Source organism: Lates calcarifer, linkage group LG3 (assembly GCF_001640805.2).
Source record: "Lates calcarifer isolate ASB-BC8 linkage group LG3, TLL_Latcal_v3, whole genome shotgun sequence".
Classification (NCBI taxonomy): Eukaryota; Metazoa; Chordata; class Actinopteri; family Centropomidae; genus Lates; species Lates calcarifer.
The window spans coordinates 4,348,204-4,363,653 of NC_066835.1; the positions used below are offsets into that span (position 1 = coordinate 4,348,204).

Here is a 15,450-nt window from a genome sequence, read left to right on the forward strand (position 1 = left end):
AATAACTCTAATTTACCTTTATTCCATGTGAAAAGTACTTTTTAGTATAAATATCAAAGTGTTCCTCTAGGCAGCCTACACACAAGGAATACCTTTAGTGCGTGACATCCATATTGCAAATCACTGTAACACACACATTGTGCTACAAAACAGAAAACCATTTGAAGTCAGTAAAGTTCTAGCCATTAAATTCAGTACAAGCCACAGGGGTTAAAGCCTCGAAATGAAAAATAGCCTTGACCATTAAAGTTGCATCGGACCAGACTTTCCTATCATTCCTTTATGAGCCACATGTTGCAGCCAACATCAAATAGAAGTTAGTGGCAACGGGGATTAAAAATAAATTAAAGAATGTACAATGCATTTTGCTTGTATGATAGAGCCAGAGGTATTTTTATGTTTTCCTCAAAACCACCACTATTTTAAAACCTATTCAAACCCACAGGGAATTGTCTGCAGTTTTTCTCAGGTTTAAGGACATTTTAGTGTCTTTGAGTTCATTGTTTTGGGTTGTTTTGGTTTTTATCATTTGGGTTCCCTCTTATTGCTTTCATCAATGTGATTTCTTAGTGACTAGTTGGAGAACATTAGCAGCTAAAGAGCCAGATATTTCCCTCAGGAGTTGGAGGAGACCAAAACAGAGTTAAAAGGTGAGAGAATACTGGACTTGCATTTGTCACTTTGCAGATTGTAAATAATGATGCTAATGATCTGTATCTGCTGGATGTTGAATAAGCAACTGTTTGTTAACACGTCCACCATAACAACTTTATATGGCAGCATTGTATTTACAGCCTTTTCTGAAGCCACCAGATGGCCAAAGAAAATCAACTGATGCTGCTTTAATTTGGTGATCTAGACAGGGGTGTTAATCTAAAACACTCTTCTCTTTGCCAGAGAAGAATGGGGGTGTGGGCCTGGACAGTCGGTTTCTGATGAAGATCTTTTCCATTCCTGGCCCTCCCTTGGGCCTGCATCTACTCAAATATATACTGTATAAAAGTATATACTGAAAAACAATAATTTTGCTAAGTTTTCCTTTCAGTATTACAACTTTTTGGTATCAGATTGCTAAGCTAACTATATGTCTCTCTAGTCAATAGTGGCTCCAGTTTAGGCAAAGCTATACCTTGATTGCCCAGGAAGGTACCCAGAGCTGCTAAGAACCAGTAACTGCATGTATTGAACATTTTCAAATAAATGTGTCAGCTCTTTGTTTTGGCTTCTCTATGACTAGAAGTGTAGAGAAACCTAACCCCCTCTGATATATCAGCTAACACTTCACAGCAGCTCTAAACAATTTAGCTCCAAAACACAGAGAATATCTCCACTATCTGAGCGTCGTCCATGAAATCTTGGTTCACACTTTTTCAAATTATGTGAGGCTTAAAAGCATGTGGCCTCAAAAAAGTACTTAGTCACTGTGTGAAGTGCTTGTTGCACTGCCATGCATCTCTTGTGTTTCTCACTTCCTTGTAACAGCGTTGAAAGTCAGTTTGTTTCTGAAGCATAGTTAAGCAAAACTGACTTGTTCCTCATAAAACTGTCCCCACCCCCACATCAGCACTTGTCCTTCTATCCTCCTCTGTTTGACAGTTTTCATAGTAAGATAATATAATGAGGGGCAGGCGAAGACAATGTCTGTATAAAAGCAATCATTTACTGCACCGTTTGTCAGCTCGTTACATATGGAGCCGTTTAGTCCACAATGAACAGAGGTACATATCCCACATCTGCTGTAGATGATATGGATTATGAGGCAAAATGGAGCAATATGAAACAGGACAGAGGTGGCCGACATTGCTAAGTAGTGTCCCTTCTGTCCTTCTAAAGCTACTTCTTTAAAGCTGTGACTCACCAACAATAAAGATTCATTACACAAACAAATTTCTAGCTTGGCTGATTCAGAGACAGTAGTTGCTATTGCAACTAATTGACTTCTATGGATGGAAAACGATTGAGGAGTGTGTAAGGATGCCACACTGATCTTAGTCCTGGTCCAGTATTCGGGTCTTTGACTAAGTTCTCTTGGGATGAGACCTTTGGATGATGACCCTCCTACATAGGTAGAAATTTTACAAGAAACAAAGGAGATTCGGTCTGAGCCTTACAAGTTTAGTTCATTATTTAGTTCATTACCTCCCTCGACTGTCTTGACCGTGCTCTGTTTCCTTCTGTTTCACACTTTATTTGCTCTATTTGCCTTTTTTACTCCCTCTCTCCCTTCAGCCCCTCTTTTCCTTCCTGTTGTAAGTAGAGCTGTCAGAAGCATTTGAAGTCCCTGCTTTTTACAGGGCTTCCTCCTATCCTCATTTATTCTCCTTCCTCACCAGTCCCAGATTGGAATGCCTTGGGTAGAGTTCAGAGTACAGTCTGTACTTCTTTATCAGCAGGGATTGTTACTCTGCCTCACAAGATTAAACTGTAGCCATTTCTGTAGACTCTTTCCCCAACTTAGCCCCTCTGAACACTCCCTTGGGTGGCTTTAGTGCAGTCTGGACTTAAAGACAGAATGTCATAAAAATGCATCTCGACTTAGCATATGCAGTTTCCAGATTTATATTAGTCATTTTATGTCGCTTGTGTATCTCTAATGATGTGCTGTAGCACAGTAATTGCAGGTGGTTTGTTTACCAGCAAGCATTCTGTAGCACATCCCCTTGACACCCTTAATGCAATCATACTCCCATAGAACATAGAGATAATAACATTTCAAAGTAATGACTTTAACATCTGTGTCTGTGATGACAAGCACATTATTACCTTTTGCACCCTCATAACTGACATTTCTGGCATTTTCTGAGGAGCAGAATGTAGTTTCATTTCCAAAACCATCTGGAGAGAGCTTTTCACAAATAAATCAGTTTCACAGTCCTAATAGTTGCATAAATAGCTAGAACTTCAGCTGATGATTACTACGTGGCAGGTCAGGCCCACCTTGCTTCTTGTGTCATGCAGCAGCTTGATTTAAAGTGCTCTCTCAGGGCATTAGGTAAGCCTCACTCCTGACTCAAGTCAGTCATCTGTCATGTTTTTAGAACTGCTGGACAAGCCAGCATTTCTGTATTTCATGGCAATTCTCACTGTAAAATATAACCAAAAGTTCCTCCCAAACACTTAAAAATACATTGTTAGCAACTTTCTTTGTAAGTTGTGATGGCACATTGTCATTCACAGTAACATCTTCATCTTTAGTGGCCAATAAGAGATCCAGTAATGAGCAAATTTAAATGAAAGGTTTTATAAGCTCATATTATCCTGGCACTCTCACACTGTGTCAAATATACGAAAGAAAATAATGAGGAAACTTTCAATTACCACGCAAACCTGCTTCTTAAAGTCAAATATTTCACTTATTTTGTCTCTCAAGTCGGAGAACCTTCCCATTTTCATCTCTCCCCAACTGGTTCATGACCCGCTCCTTTGATACTTGGCTCAGCTCTCGATTTTTCCAAGGTCCGACTTAAAATAATAGAACTGACTGAGAGAGTATTGGACTTCACTGAGAGCTCTGAAGGGTAAATTCGTCAAACCCTCCAACCTTTCGAAAGGTGAGATGGCAGTGATTACTGCAGAGATCAGATGCAGCCATAGTGATTATGTAACTGCAAAGTAAGATTGAATAACAGAAAGTGCCTGCATAGTCAGAGCAACATGCATTCAACTTTTATGAGAACAGTTTGATCCAAATTGGATTTTCATCATATCAAAAAGTACTATGTGTCCCTGTGTTATTCATTGTTGAGCACTCGTTTTTAGCCAAGCTAACAGTGTGACTCAAGGGCCATGGTTCCCAGAGGATGAGGCCCAGCAACATTATTCATCAGCTATTATTGACATCCTTTTCGTGTCGTGCCACCGTGAGGTTGACATCTGTGGTATTAAGTTTAATGTCTTGACATCTATTGGATGGACTGCCATGAAATTTGGTGTGAGCATTCATGGTCTTTGTTTTTCTTTAGCATTACAGTCACTGGCGGGGCTGTAGTCTTATTCAAAGTATATGGAATCTACATAACACAAAGGGCAGTCTGCTGAAGGCCAGCTGTGACGCCCATGATGAGGTTCTGACCCATGAGTTCTCAGTAGTTATCACTTCATTATTACATGAGTACTCTGTGCTCATGGACCAGACCACACCCATCGTCAGACTCGGTCAACTACAAACCTGTAAAGTTTTGTGACTCTATCATGCACAGTTGCAAAGCTGTTGCAGTGACAAAATCTTTCCACAGACAGTCAGATTACTCAAAACCATGTGAGTAGTTCTTCCTTCTACAGTAGGTGTCTTCAGGACCACATTTGGCCATATTGGTACACCCACGCAGACTCACAAGGTGAAAACAATACCAGCCCTGCTGTCACGGTTGCCAGTCGTACAGACTGCTGTCTTACGGAGGGTCCCAGATAGCTCAGAACTTTTTAATTGAATTGGTTCTACTTGTAATGGCTTAGATTGGGTTAATGGTCTTCTCCTCTAAAACCTGCTGGTTTTCCAGATGTTAAGTACAAAGTGACTGAACCCAATACCTGTTTTACCATTCAGGACATTGTCCATGCACCTGGAATTTTGGTAATCGGGCAACAATTCCATCACTGTGGTTGAGAACATGACAGAGGAGCTGTTTTTCCCAGATGTAAAATGTTTACTTTGCACTGAACTCGCTGAATTTTATACTGGCATTGACAAAGAAACTGTATTTGATATGGATCATTCACATCAGGCAAATATCTGATCCACAATATAATGTCAATATCAGCCCTAAAACTCATAAAGAGAAAGGCCCTCATATCTTAAAATCAAAACTTTCTGAGGGAAACTGTAGTATTGTTTCCCTTTCTACAATAATTTGATCAATTAACAGTTCCATTGTAAACCATTAGTGGTTTTAGCACAAAGCCTTAACCATTTAAAATCAAAACAAAAGTATAATTTATCAATTTTGTTGAAACCTGTGCTATGATAGATAAAATTGGTAAAATGTGAATTAATTAGTAAGCTCCCTTTAAAGCAATGAAGTTTCACAGCATGTGAAAACAACAGAAATCTAATAAAAGTGGATTACATCTGAAAACCGTTTTGGAGCTGACATGAGTGAGTGTGGTGTATGTGTGTGAAGTGTGTGTTTCTGTGGGTGGTTGAATTAATAGATGAGGATTCAGATTGGATGTAATGATGCGGAAAGCAGAAAGCTCATCCCCCCCCAACTGTCTCAACTGTTAACACTTGGAAATGGGATGGGAGAGGGATGGTGGAGAATGGGTATAAAAGAAAAGGAAACACACACACACACACCAGGTTCTTGCACACACACACACACACACACACACACACACAATCAAGTGTAATGACTCATACAGTGTCAAGAACCAGCCCAGGTAGCAGGAAAAGTGTCACTGATGGTCATACATGGGGGGGATTGGCTCATTTTCTCACATTGTCGCCAAGTAAATAATCATTAATCACTCAGCTCATCTCCTGCCATTGTAGCTCAGCCTCACATTACCCCCTGGCCACTGGGCCTCGATCTTATGACTCTGAAAATCAAACTTCTTGTCAATTTGGAGGATCATAGCTGTGCTGTTGTAACACAAACATAACCATTTCCTCCCACACACACTGCACTACATGATCTGCAGGGTTCCACTGTAACTGTCATGTCACCGAGGCTCTCCACTGATGTTAGCCAACATCTGACCTTTAATGAACACACAACCAGAGCCCCGCTGTTGCGGGAGGTTAGCAAGGCTGTCTGACAGCAGTGTGGTCTAATGAGAGGGGCCCTCTCAGTAGTGCCAGTGTCAGACCTCCTCAATAACCATACAAACCCCCTACACACCTCATTAGCTTTATGCTAATAAGCCACTCTGCTGTGGATGTCATGGAGAAGCAGGAGTGGAGTGGAAAGAGGGATGGCATGTTTACAGCCATATCAAAGAATTCTTTATCCACTTAGGAATGTGTGCTTTTCTTTTTTTTACCCTTGCCTATTTTGGTTTCATCATGAATCAATCTGAGTGTCTTGTTTGCAGCAACAGGCAAGAACCATGCCATTCTCACCTTGTTTTAAAATGCCTTTTCAGTATACATATTTAGAATTAATATATTTGCACTGTGCATGGGTCAGAAAGTACATAGCCTGAGTTTAGCCTAGCTTAGCAGGCTAAACACATGTTAGCTTTTTCATGAGGAACAGCTAACCTGACTCTTTTTAAGCTGGAAAAAATATGTAGCTTGCAAATACACACATTTAGTTTAGTAAACCAACATTTTCCTCCTCACAGAGACAATAAGAGTCTGTCAAATTGTATACAATCGCACTGCTCAGCTGTTAGCAAGAAATAGTTACTGCACATAACCTGCAATTTCTTGTTTTTACATCTCAGTTTTGGAGTAAAATAAAGAAGGTACTTGTTTAGTAAGTTGGCTTTATAAGTGTTTAGAAGTGCACTTTCTCTCTCTTTGGACAGAGCCAGGCTAGCTCTCCCCAAGCCCCCTGCTTCTAGTCATGATGCTAATCTATGCTAAATAAGCTCTGTCAGACATGAGATTCTGGGACTCTTTCTGAGAAGAGTTTTTTAGTCAATTTAAAGATCTTGTAGAAAAACGTTCATATTCCTCAAAGTAACATATTATATTGGTGTTGGTATTGAAATTAAGGAATCATAGCAGCAGTAGGGTGGAAAATTTTCAACCAGTTGCAACACATTTTAAAATTCAAGCTCCCTGCAACCTGTTTAATCTGATTATTATTATTATTTTTTGGCATTTTATATTTGTTTCTATAATTACACTGTTAATTAGAGACACAGCATTTTCACTTTGAATTTAATTTGACTATCTCCAGACTTTTTGGAATCTTCAGTGCATCTTGGGCTCATTTACACTTACATTTTATGAGATTTTTCACTACTCCTTTTCCCAAAAGCATCACCATTCTTTCCCTTTCTCTTTGCTCTTCTTAACCATCTTTACCCCCCCATCTTTCATCCCTTTGTCTCTCTATTCACGTCTCCTCCATCTTGATATCCCAGTTTTCTTGGTTGTTCTGAATCCCTCATGAGAATAGAGCTGCTCTGGACTGCCCTTACATATTGTGGATACAGTCTGTATGGAGAACAAGTGCTTGATAATTGCATTGTGGGATTCTCAAAGGGGCTTGCTATGCTTAACATGCACTACAGCGAATTATTCTCTTTCTTTTTATCTGTCTTTTTTAACTGGGGAATATATTGAATTGCCTTCACATTCCAGTGAAACTAATTTCTTTCAGTCACTGTTAATCTCCAATTTGTTTACTACATCTCAAGAGCTCAATTTTTGCTACTAGTAGGAAAAGAAAAGCCACTTGAGAATCCATTCAGAAACCTGTAGACAATAGAATATCTACAAACTCCTTAACAACTATTAAGCCTAGGCCTTCTTCTTGGAAATCAACATTTGCAGGCAGCTTAGAAAAACGTTGATCTTGAACAGCCACAACAGCGACCAGAAAAAGGAAAATTCTGGTACTTTTCATCCTGGGTCTTAATCATTTTCATGGCAAGCAACTCAAGCCTCCTAAACATTTCCAAATACATTTTGATTTCACATAAGTAATTCCAAATGTTTTTTCCAAATCCAAACAGAAGTAAACACAGAAAGCAGATAACTGGATTAGCAATTGTAGCTAACTACATAGAGATTTACTTCTGAGCCACTTGCGAGCTAGCCAGGCTAGCTGTTTGGGTAGCCAGCTACTATCTCTTTATTAACTCATCTATCAGAGATGTTCCCAAATTACAATGAGCAAATAAAAAAATGTGGAAGGTTGCCAGACTAACTCTTGTGTAGTGGAAATTTACAAGCAGTTAAAAGCAACTTTTTAAAAATTAATTCCCCCTAGTTTGATGTTTTGGAAAATACACTTATTCACTTTATTAGAAAGAGTTAGCTGAGAAGATTGATAGCACTCATATATTTATGCAAACTGTAAAGCTACAGCTAGCAACCAGTTAGCTTAGCTTAGCACAGAGACTGGAAACAGGAGCTACCGAAAGATACCATAATCCACTTACTGGCAAAAGCTCACTAAATCTGGCACATAACACCCCTGTAAAACCATAAGGTGTAATTTTTATGCATTGTTTTTTGTACAAAATACAACATGCTACTGAGTGAGCTTTAGCAGTGCTGGTTCAAAGATTTATGTATTTCTCTTGATGGTGAACTATTCCTTTAAGTAACAGAAAGTGTAGTGTAGTCTGTGGTTTTGTTATCATTGACAAACTTGACCTGTCACCTTTTTTTCTGATTTCATTCCATCTGGAAACACAGTAACAAATAAATGCACCACGGTGGCCTAATTTTTAAATGGGGCAATTGATGTTTATGATGTAAATCCTGTTTTAGGCTGCAGCAGTGCAGAGGAGTCCCACAGATTAAAGGTTTTGGGTTTCCTTCCTAAATCACCCTTTGTTGATTCTCTAGGGGCCACAAACGTAAACACGAGGAAGCCAAGGAGGAGGAGGATGACGACGAGGTGGAGAATAAGCAATCTGCAGATGAGTCCTCCAAAGACTCCAACGAGGAAGAGGAAGGCAGCAGCTCAGAAGCAGACGAGATGGCGGCCGCCTTGGAGGCAGAGCTCAATGACTTTATGTGACGTGGAACCTGAAGAGACTTGGTCACAGGAAAAGGACAACAACAAAATCAAACCCAGTCGTCCCTACAAGTGGTACCTAAAAAATTCATTTTCTGCTTTGGAATCGGTGTGTACTTAGGATGTATGAGCCATGAATGTGTGCTGTAATAAAAATGAATGTCCTGTACAGAAATTACATGACGCTGTGTAAATAAAGGCTTAGATTTTTTTGTAGCATTGATATATAGCCTTTTTGGCATAAAACACTTTGATGTTAACATTTTATTGTAAGATAGCAAACTGTAGGAGACATGAAATTTGATACGTTTTTGTTTTACTGTTTTCTATTACAATTTTTATATTGATGGGGAAAAAGATAAATGAAAATTATAAAACATACATTTTGCTGGTCGTACATGCCAAAGAGTTCGGAATAGGTCTGCCAAGGCGTGCAGCTAAATGTTTTACTCTTGACTTCTGGTTTTATTTTTCTTTTGGCCTCCAACAGTTTTTTAGTCATAAATGCAAACAGCGAATCTAGACGTTTGAATGTGTTTCCTCAAGTTGTTTCTTCCTCCTCAGTGTACATCTGATGACATAATGGTAAGGTAACTTTCTCTTTTTGTAGTAACTGGAACCTTGGTGCACTGTAAACCGAATCCCACTAAACTCCCAGTATAATTTTCACTTTCATTCATTGTACAGAATTGAAGAGAAGGACAGATGCTCCTGCTAGGCCTCTGCTTATGTACACTGGGGCTTATCCCTTGAGAAGCTCTAAGGGAAGTCCATCCAAAACAAAAAATAATAATATTTTCTCACTTACCTTTAATGCTGTGTAACTATGCATACAGTTAATGCTGAAAGACTTTGAGATATGAGTCTCAAAGCCTGGGCATTTCTCCTCTCCTTGGGTTTCTTGTGCAGCCCACAGGACAGAGGAGATAGTACAATGGCTAACATGCTGTCGCTCTAGTCACCCTATTGTTTTAGAAATTTTCACAGTTTTTGACACTAGTTGGCTGGCATGACAATTCAGTTTAAGCATCACAATTCCCAGTCTTTATTCTAAATGCCAGATGTATATTCTGGAAGCTGTAGTGTTTAGACTGAAAAACAGCCCTGTGTTGGTGAGGGCTTGTTGTTGCATGTACAAGCGAGATAGTGACAACACAATTCATTCATCAAGTCCAGTTATATAAAACACTGGTCAGCAGTTTATTTTGTTATGAGAAAGGATTTTACCAGCAATACGATGTTCATGTTTCATATGTAATCTGACGAGAATGTACCCTTGCACAAACCCATCATCTCGCTGGATGATTTTGATTTGCGTTGGGGTAAAAGTTGAGTAAATCCAAATGACAAAGGCAGCGGTTTACCCACGCAGTGCTGTTGTCCATCTGAACACAGCCCTAATTTGTCTGTTTGATTTAGAAATCCATACACACGGTTCCCGACTCGGGTTGTTCGATTTCACAAATATTTCCAGGCTAGTGCAGGTCTCCGCACGTCTCAGCTCGTGGTGCTCACAGCATTAAAAAATTACAATGAAAATATTCATTTTCTAAAATGGCTGTCCCCGTCGATCTGGATAATCACCCATAACCACTGTCAGCTGTTTTTATAGAAACCAGTTCATCAGAGGAAAGTAGTTCTGGTAAAACGCTGTACAGCGACTTCATCTTAACATCTTCACTGTGTTGGGGTGGCAGCAGAAATCTCAGATGAATATTTTTGAAGCCCAGAACTGTCTGCATGCTTAGATACTAGATACTACTAGAGACAAGTGAGAAAATATATTTTTGGTGATTTTGGGTGAACAGATACTTTAAATCTGTACTAAGCAAGATGTGCATTCAGTATATTAATGTCTAAAGTTAGTTCAAATTCCTTTCCTCGCATTTTTAACATGTTTACCTCAGAAAATGATAAAGCAAAAAACAAAAGAGAAAGCAGGACTCACCAGCATATCATCTCTTTGGTGTCCTATCACAGACCAGCACTTTACTGACATCACACATTGCAGTATTTCTGGGTATTGAAGATCAACAGCTTCCATCTCATCATTCTGAAAAACCTTCCTTCAAAGTTGCCTCATGCAACTCTAGTAGAGTGTATACCATATGTCATACCAAGGTTCTCACATCCACTGTTGTTTGTCATCTATTTAGAGTCAAACCCCATAGCACTGAGTCTGTCTTTGTGTCATTCAAAGAGTTTTACAGTGAAACATCTTTCTTCTGCATTTAGAAATAGATCATTGTAATCATTGTCCTAAGACAGGGCACACTGTTTGGATCTCAGTCCAGTAAATGTTTTACTCTTGTCTTCTTTTCACTTTTCATACCTGCTGAACTTTCTCTCTACTGTGGCATCATCCCATTTAGTTTTGTATTCATGGTGGCTCTGTCATGAGTTTCAATCAGAACTGACATGTAACGTATTTGTAAATTTCCTACTTGACCCTAACAGAAAAGATACTTTGATTAAATAAAGATGTTTCTAAGTAACATGAGAGTTTTTAGCCTTCTTTTTCTTCATCCTGCAGAGGATGACATGCAAGAAATATTTTCTTTTTTCCTGAAAATAATCACTACTCCAGGAAAAGTCCATTAGCCTTTTGCTGCCTCTTCTTTGCTGGGTTTTAAAAAATTACAATCATAATGCGCGTGGCACTATGAGACTCACACCAGGACATGCTAGTCAGTTAATGGGCTCTGTGTCATGAAGACCATACCAGAACCATTAGGCATTGTTCCATCTTGCCGCTTGGGTTAATTACATGTGTAGAAAGTGTATTGTAACCTCCAAAAAACCCTCAGTGTTTTTTTTCCCTTGTTATTACACTGAGACAAGCAGCCTCATTATGGGAGACTGGCACGACTCATCAGTTTGCAATTTTAGATGCAGGGGGGAAAAGACAAGATAGAAAGAATAATTTGTAGCAGGTTAAAACCGTGGTATTTCCCTCTCAACTGCCTTTTCATCAGAAATAAATAAAATGGAATCCTGTATTTAAAAGCACGATATAACCTACACCAAATATAACCATTTGATTGGTGTAAATTGTTAGGGGTATTGCGATGCCTGGGGAGGGCATCTGTGATATTACTCTGCCATCTTGTCATTCAGCCCAAAGTAATGGGTCTTCAGGTGTGATGTTGATTACACAGGAAACAGTGGGATAAATCACGGTCATAAAGTCTATTAAAAGCATGGCTCTGCCATGGTGCTCGTTGCTTCTTTCCTGGAACGGCTGATGATCGGCTGCTTTAAAAGCCAAAGCAAACAGCAATAAATGGAGAGCTGTTTATCCTGCGATGAGGGCAGGTATTTTCCCTTATGGTGAATTGTTATCATTCACAGGACCATGGTGGTCAGCAGTGGTTTGAGTCCACATTTGAATGCAAATAAATATCCATTTCATAGCATGATGATTTACGACGCACAACAGTGATTCCAATGTAGACCAGAGGGTCTAAGAGGTGAAGCTATTTACAAAACTCATTTACAACCTTATAACATTTTTTTGTGGAATCGAAGGAAGCGTGTGGTTTCATAAACGATCTGAGACAATTGTGACCTTTGTTCTATCAGAAAGTTAACAACCCACAAGCTGCAAAATGATATCATTTTTGCCGCCTGGTTTGAGGCCATGTGAGCACATGTTTATAGACAAATATTTTTATGGGCATTGCTAAAGGCAGCAACCGCCGCAAGCTCTGAATACATTCTATGACATCTGGGTGGTTGTCATGAGCGGTGATGACTGGAACATGAAAAAAAAAAAAAAGAGAGAGAAGCACCACCTGCAGAAGCTTCAATCACTTTAATACACACAAATTCATATTTAAAGTAAAGGAAAAATTACTGATTTAAAAACTAAAGTGCGTGACTGTGAGTCAAGCACTTCTGCAGCAATTTGGGGAATTTGGGTTTGTTATGACCTATTGGGCTACAGTTACTGTCATTATTGGTTCCTCATTATGAGTCCAACATCAGGCTCATGGTGTACCACCATCTCCAGCCAAACTGGATGTATCTGTTTGACTCAGCTGATTTGGTATTATGTGATATGAGCTGTAGTTGATTGGTGGACTGAACCATTTTGATCTGACTGTGCTTTCTAGTCTTGTACCTCTAGTAAACAGACCTTGAGTTAATTTTTTTTTTAACTTTTTTTTTTTTTTTTTTGTCAGGCTTGCTTTATTTTGGATGAACCTACACACCTCCTGCTGTTTAGAGCGATTGTAAATGCAGATGAGGCTGCAGATCTCACGCTGATTCATCACTCAGTCTTGTCTCCAGACATCCTATCCTAAAGGTTGGACAACATGAAAAACGCTTTCTTCACCGGTGAGTGACAGCTGCTCCCACCGGCCCCCTTCCCAAGGATAAACCTTCATATCTCAGATCTTACTTCTGCTGAGCCTGGTTTTCTTCTTTTGTCTTTGTCCTGAAGGTGTCATGTCTTGGGTGTGATTGATCAGCATGAAGCCAATGAGAAGCTTTGGTCTGATTGGCAGTTGAGGTCAGAATCTCTATTCCACCTGTAATGTGTCTGCAAGTATTCCTGCTCAGGATAGCTTCAGAGGTTGAGTCTATAGAGAAGAGCTGGGAGGAGAACGCCAGTACTGATGAATGCCTTTCTTTGACACAAGAAATAGAAAGGAACCCTCAGGGTCTGTTAGCCATTTACCTGACCTTCTGCTGGATCCCACCTTAACAGAGGTGTCAGCTGCATTGTGTTAACTGTACTGCAACATTACTCTGCATGTTGTGGTGCTCTTTCTTTAACCAGTTTGTGAAAATAAAAAAGTAGTAGTATTAATGGGTAGTGGTTGGATTATGTCATCATCATAAAACACGTTCATTATGATCCATAGACTTCCATACAGTATGAACATAAATACACAATGATGTATAAAAACCACAGACTGTATATAGAAAGATACAAACATATTTGATGTAAATCAGAGTAATAATGATATTCATTGTCTTCATCATCATTATCATTATGCCTGTCATCAACAAACATGTCACTGTAATCAGATCCAGTTAATAGTGTTAACTGAGACAGCATAGTTGTGGAAAGGATATTTTTTAAGTACATTCAAAAATTCACAGTATACAGCAGATGTACAAAAACAATGTCCATATGTGTGTCCACCTACAAGCAGTGTTTTCAAGTTTGGAGCCAAGTTGGGCTACTTTGTGTATCACTGGGCAGATAATTTGGTATACTTTTTGTGAAATTCATTGAATCCCTTCCGATCAATCAGCCCCTTTCCTTCTACAGTATGAATACTATAATGGAGATTGACAGGTGATATCATCACTGTGTCCAGTCTGCTGCATGCAGCTTTAGGAAACAGAAGAGGAAGAGATTGAGGCTCAGCCATGGATGTATTAACAGAGGTGAATACTGTGTCACCAATCAGACTTGCTGCTAATTTACTGCCACTTAAGATTTTGCAACAAGAAAAACCCCCTGCTGCACAAAAAGCATTTTCCCCATAGACCACCGTTCTAAAAGAAATGTCTGTGAAACTGTTGACACCACGCCTCCAACTGCAAGGGAATCTTTATGTATGTGTGTGAATGTAAAGTCTAAGGGCTAGAACATATATGTGATGAGATACTATTGAACATGTGCAGTGTGCTGCACAACACTGAAGCAAATTTTTTTTGACCTGTGTGCTTGGCAAACAGTTTTTATTCAAGTGACTGGTGCCATTCAAATGATTGGTCCAGTATCCCATTCCAAATCTTCAAATTCAGTTCCAGTATCATATGCACATTGAAATAGCTGTAAGTATTTCTCCTGTTCATTCTGGCCATGAAGAGATGTCTTCTAATGTACAGTAAGTGATTTGGGACAAAATGTTCAGTTTACTTATTGAATTTCTAGATGTTGTGTCATGCAAGTGCATCTTCAAAGGTGAAACAAGGTTAAGACTAATAACTGCACTCAGATTAAAGGTTGCCCATAGCTTTCACACCTTTGATTAGCAGAGAGCAGACATGCAGCAGCTGTTCGAGTACAGTATGTAGGGCAGCAGAGGGAGGTGGAGGTGGCTGTAAATCGGTGAGAGCCTCCATTAATAAGTGAATGAAAGGGACTGATAACTCTGATTTCAGCAAGCCATTACAGGACCAAGCATCCACAGTTATTGCTTCAATCTATTAAATAAATGTGACTTATCATGAAAATAAATGAGGTAAACTTCGTCAGAAACTTGGGATTAGAGCATCATTCATCTTATTTTAAATTACCAACCAACACTACAGTAAATCCCATCCCAGGTTATTGCTGCTTGTAGGAAACACACTGAAGCCTGCGAGCTTCAACAGCAGCAGTAACTGTCTGAGCAGAGGCAGCTTGACTACATCGCTCTATCACTATTATTACTGCACATACCCTACTTGATACATGTTATTCCAGCCATGTAATCCCTCAAAATTGGGATGAAATGGTTACACTGGAAATTCCTTATACAAGGTCCACCAGCATGATAATCATGCTAAGTTAGCAAGATAGATAACAGCATGAGCTCAAAGCTGCATAATGAAACATGATAAATCAAGTCAAACTTGTGATTTGACCGCTTGAGGGCATGTTCAGAATAAGAGATGTGTTCCTTTTCAAAGTAGTCAGGACAGAGACAGGCTGACAGACTGAAGCCCACTTTTAAAACAGGTCAGTAAAGTTACCAATAAAGTTAGGTTTTAATAGGTTCCAGAAATAAACGAGGGATGCTATTTTAATAAAATGTGTAAATGTATGAAATGTAGAGCTGATAAGTGGGCCAGGTCAACATTA

At 39.3% G+C, this 15,450-nt stretch overlaps 1 protein-coding gene across 1 annotated transcript in view; it reads left to right on the forward strand.

Annotated features, from left to right (window-relative positions):
- The window catches only part of ctdp1 (CTD (carboxy-terminal domain, RNA polymerase II, polypeptide A) phosphatase, subunit 1), a 69,118-nt gene extending 57,981 nt beyond the window's left edge, over positions 1-11,137 (forward strand). Inside the window, 1 exon segment of the mRNA XM_018701328.2 lies at positions 8,471-11,137. Coding sequence (XP_018556844.1) covers positions 8,471-8,645 — 175 coding nt within the window. The 3' untranslated portion in view covers positions 8,646-11,137.
- The last annotated feature ends 4,313 nt before the right edge of the window (positions 11,138-15,450 follow it).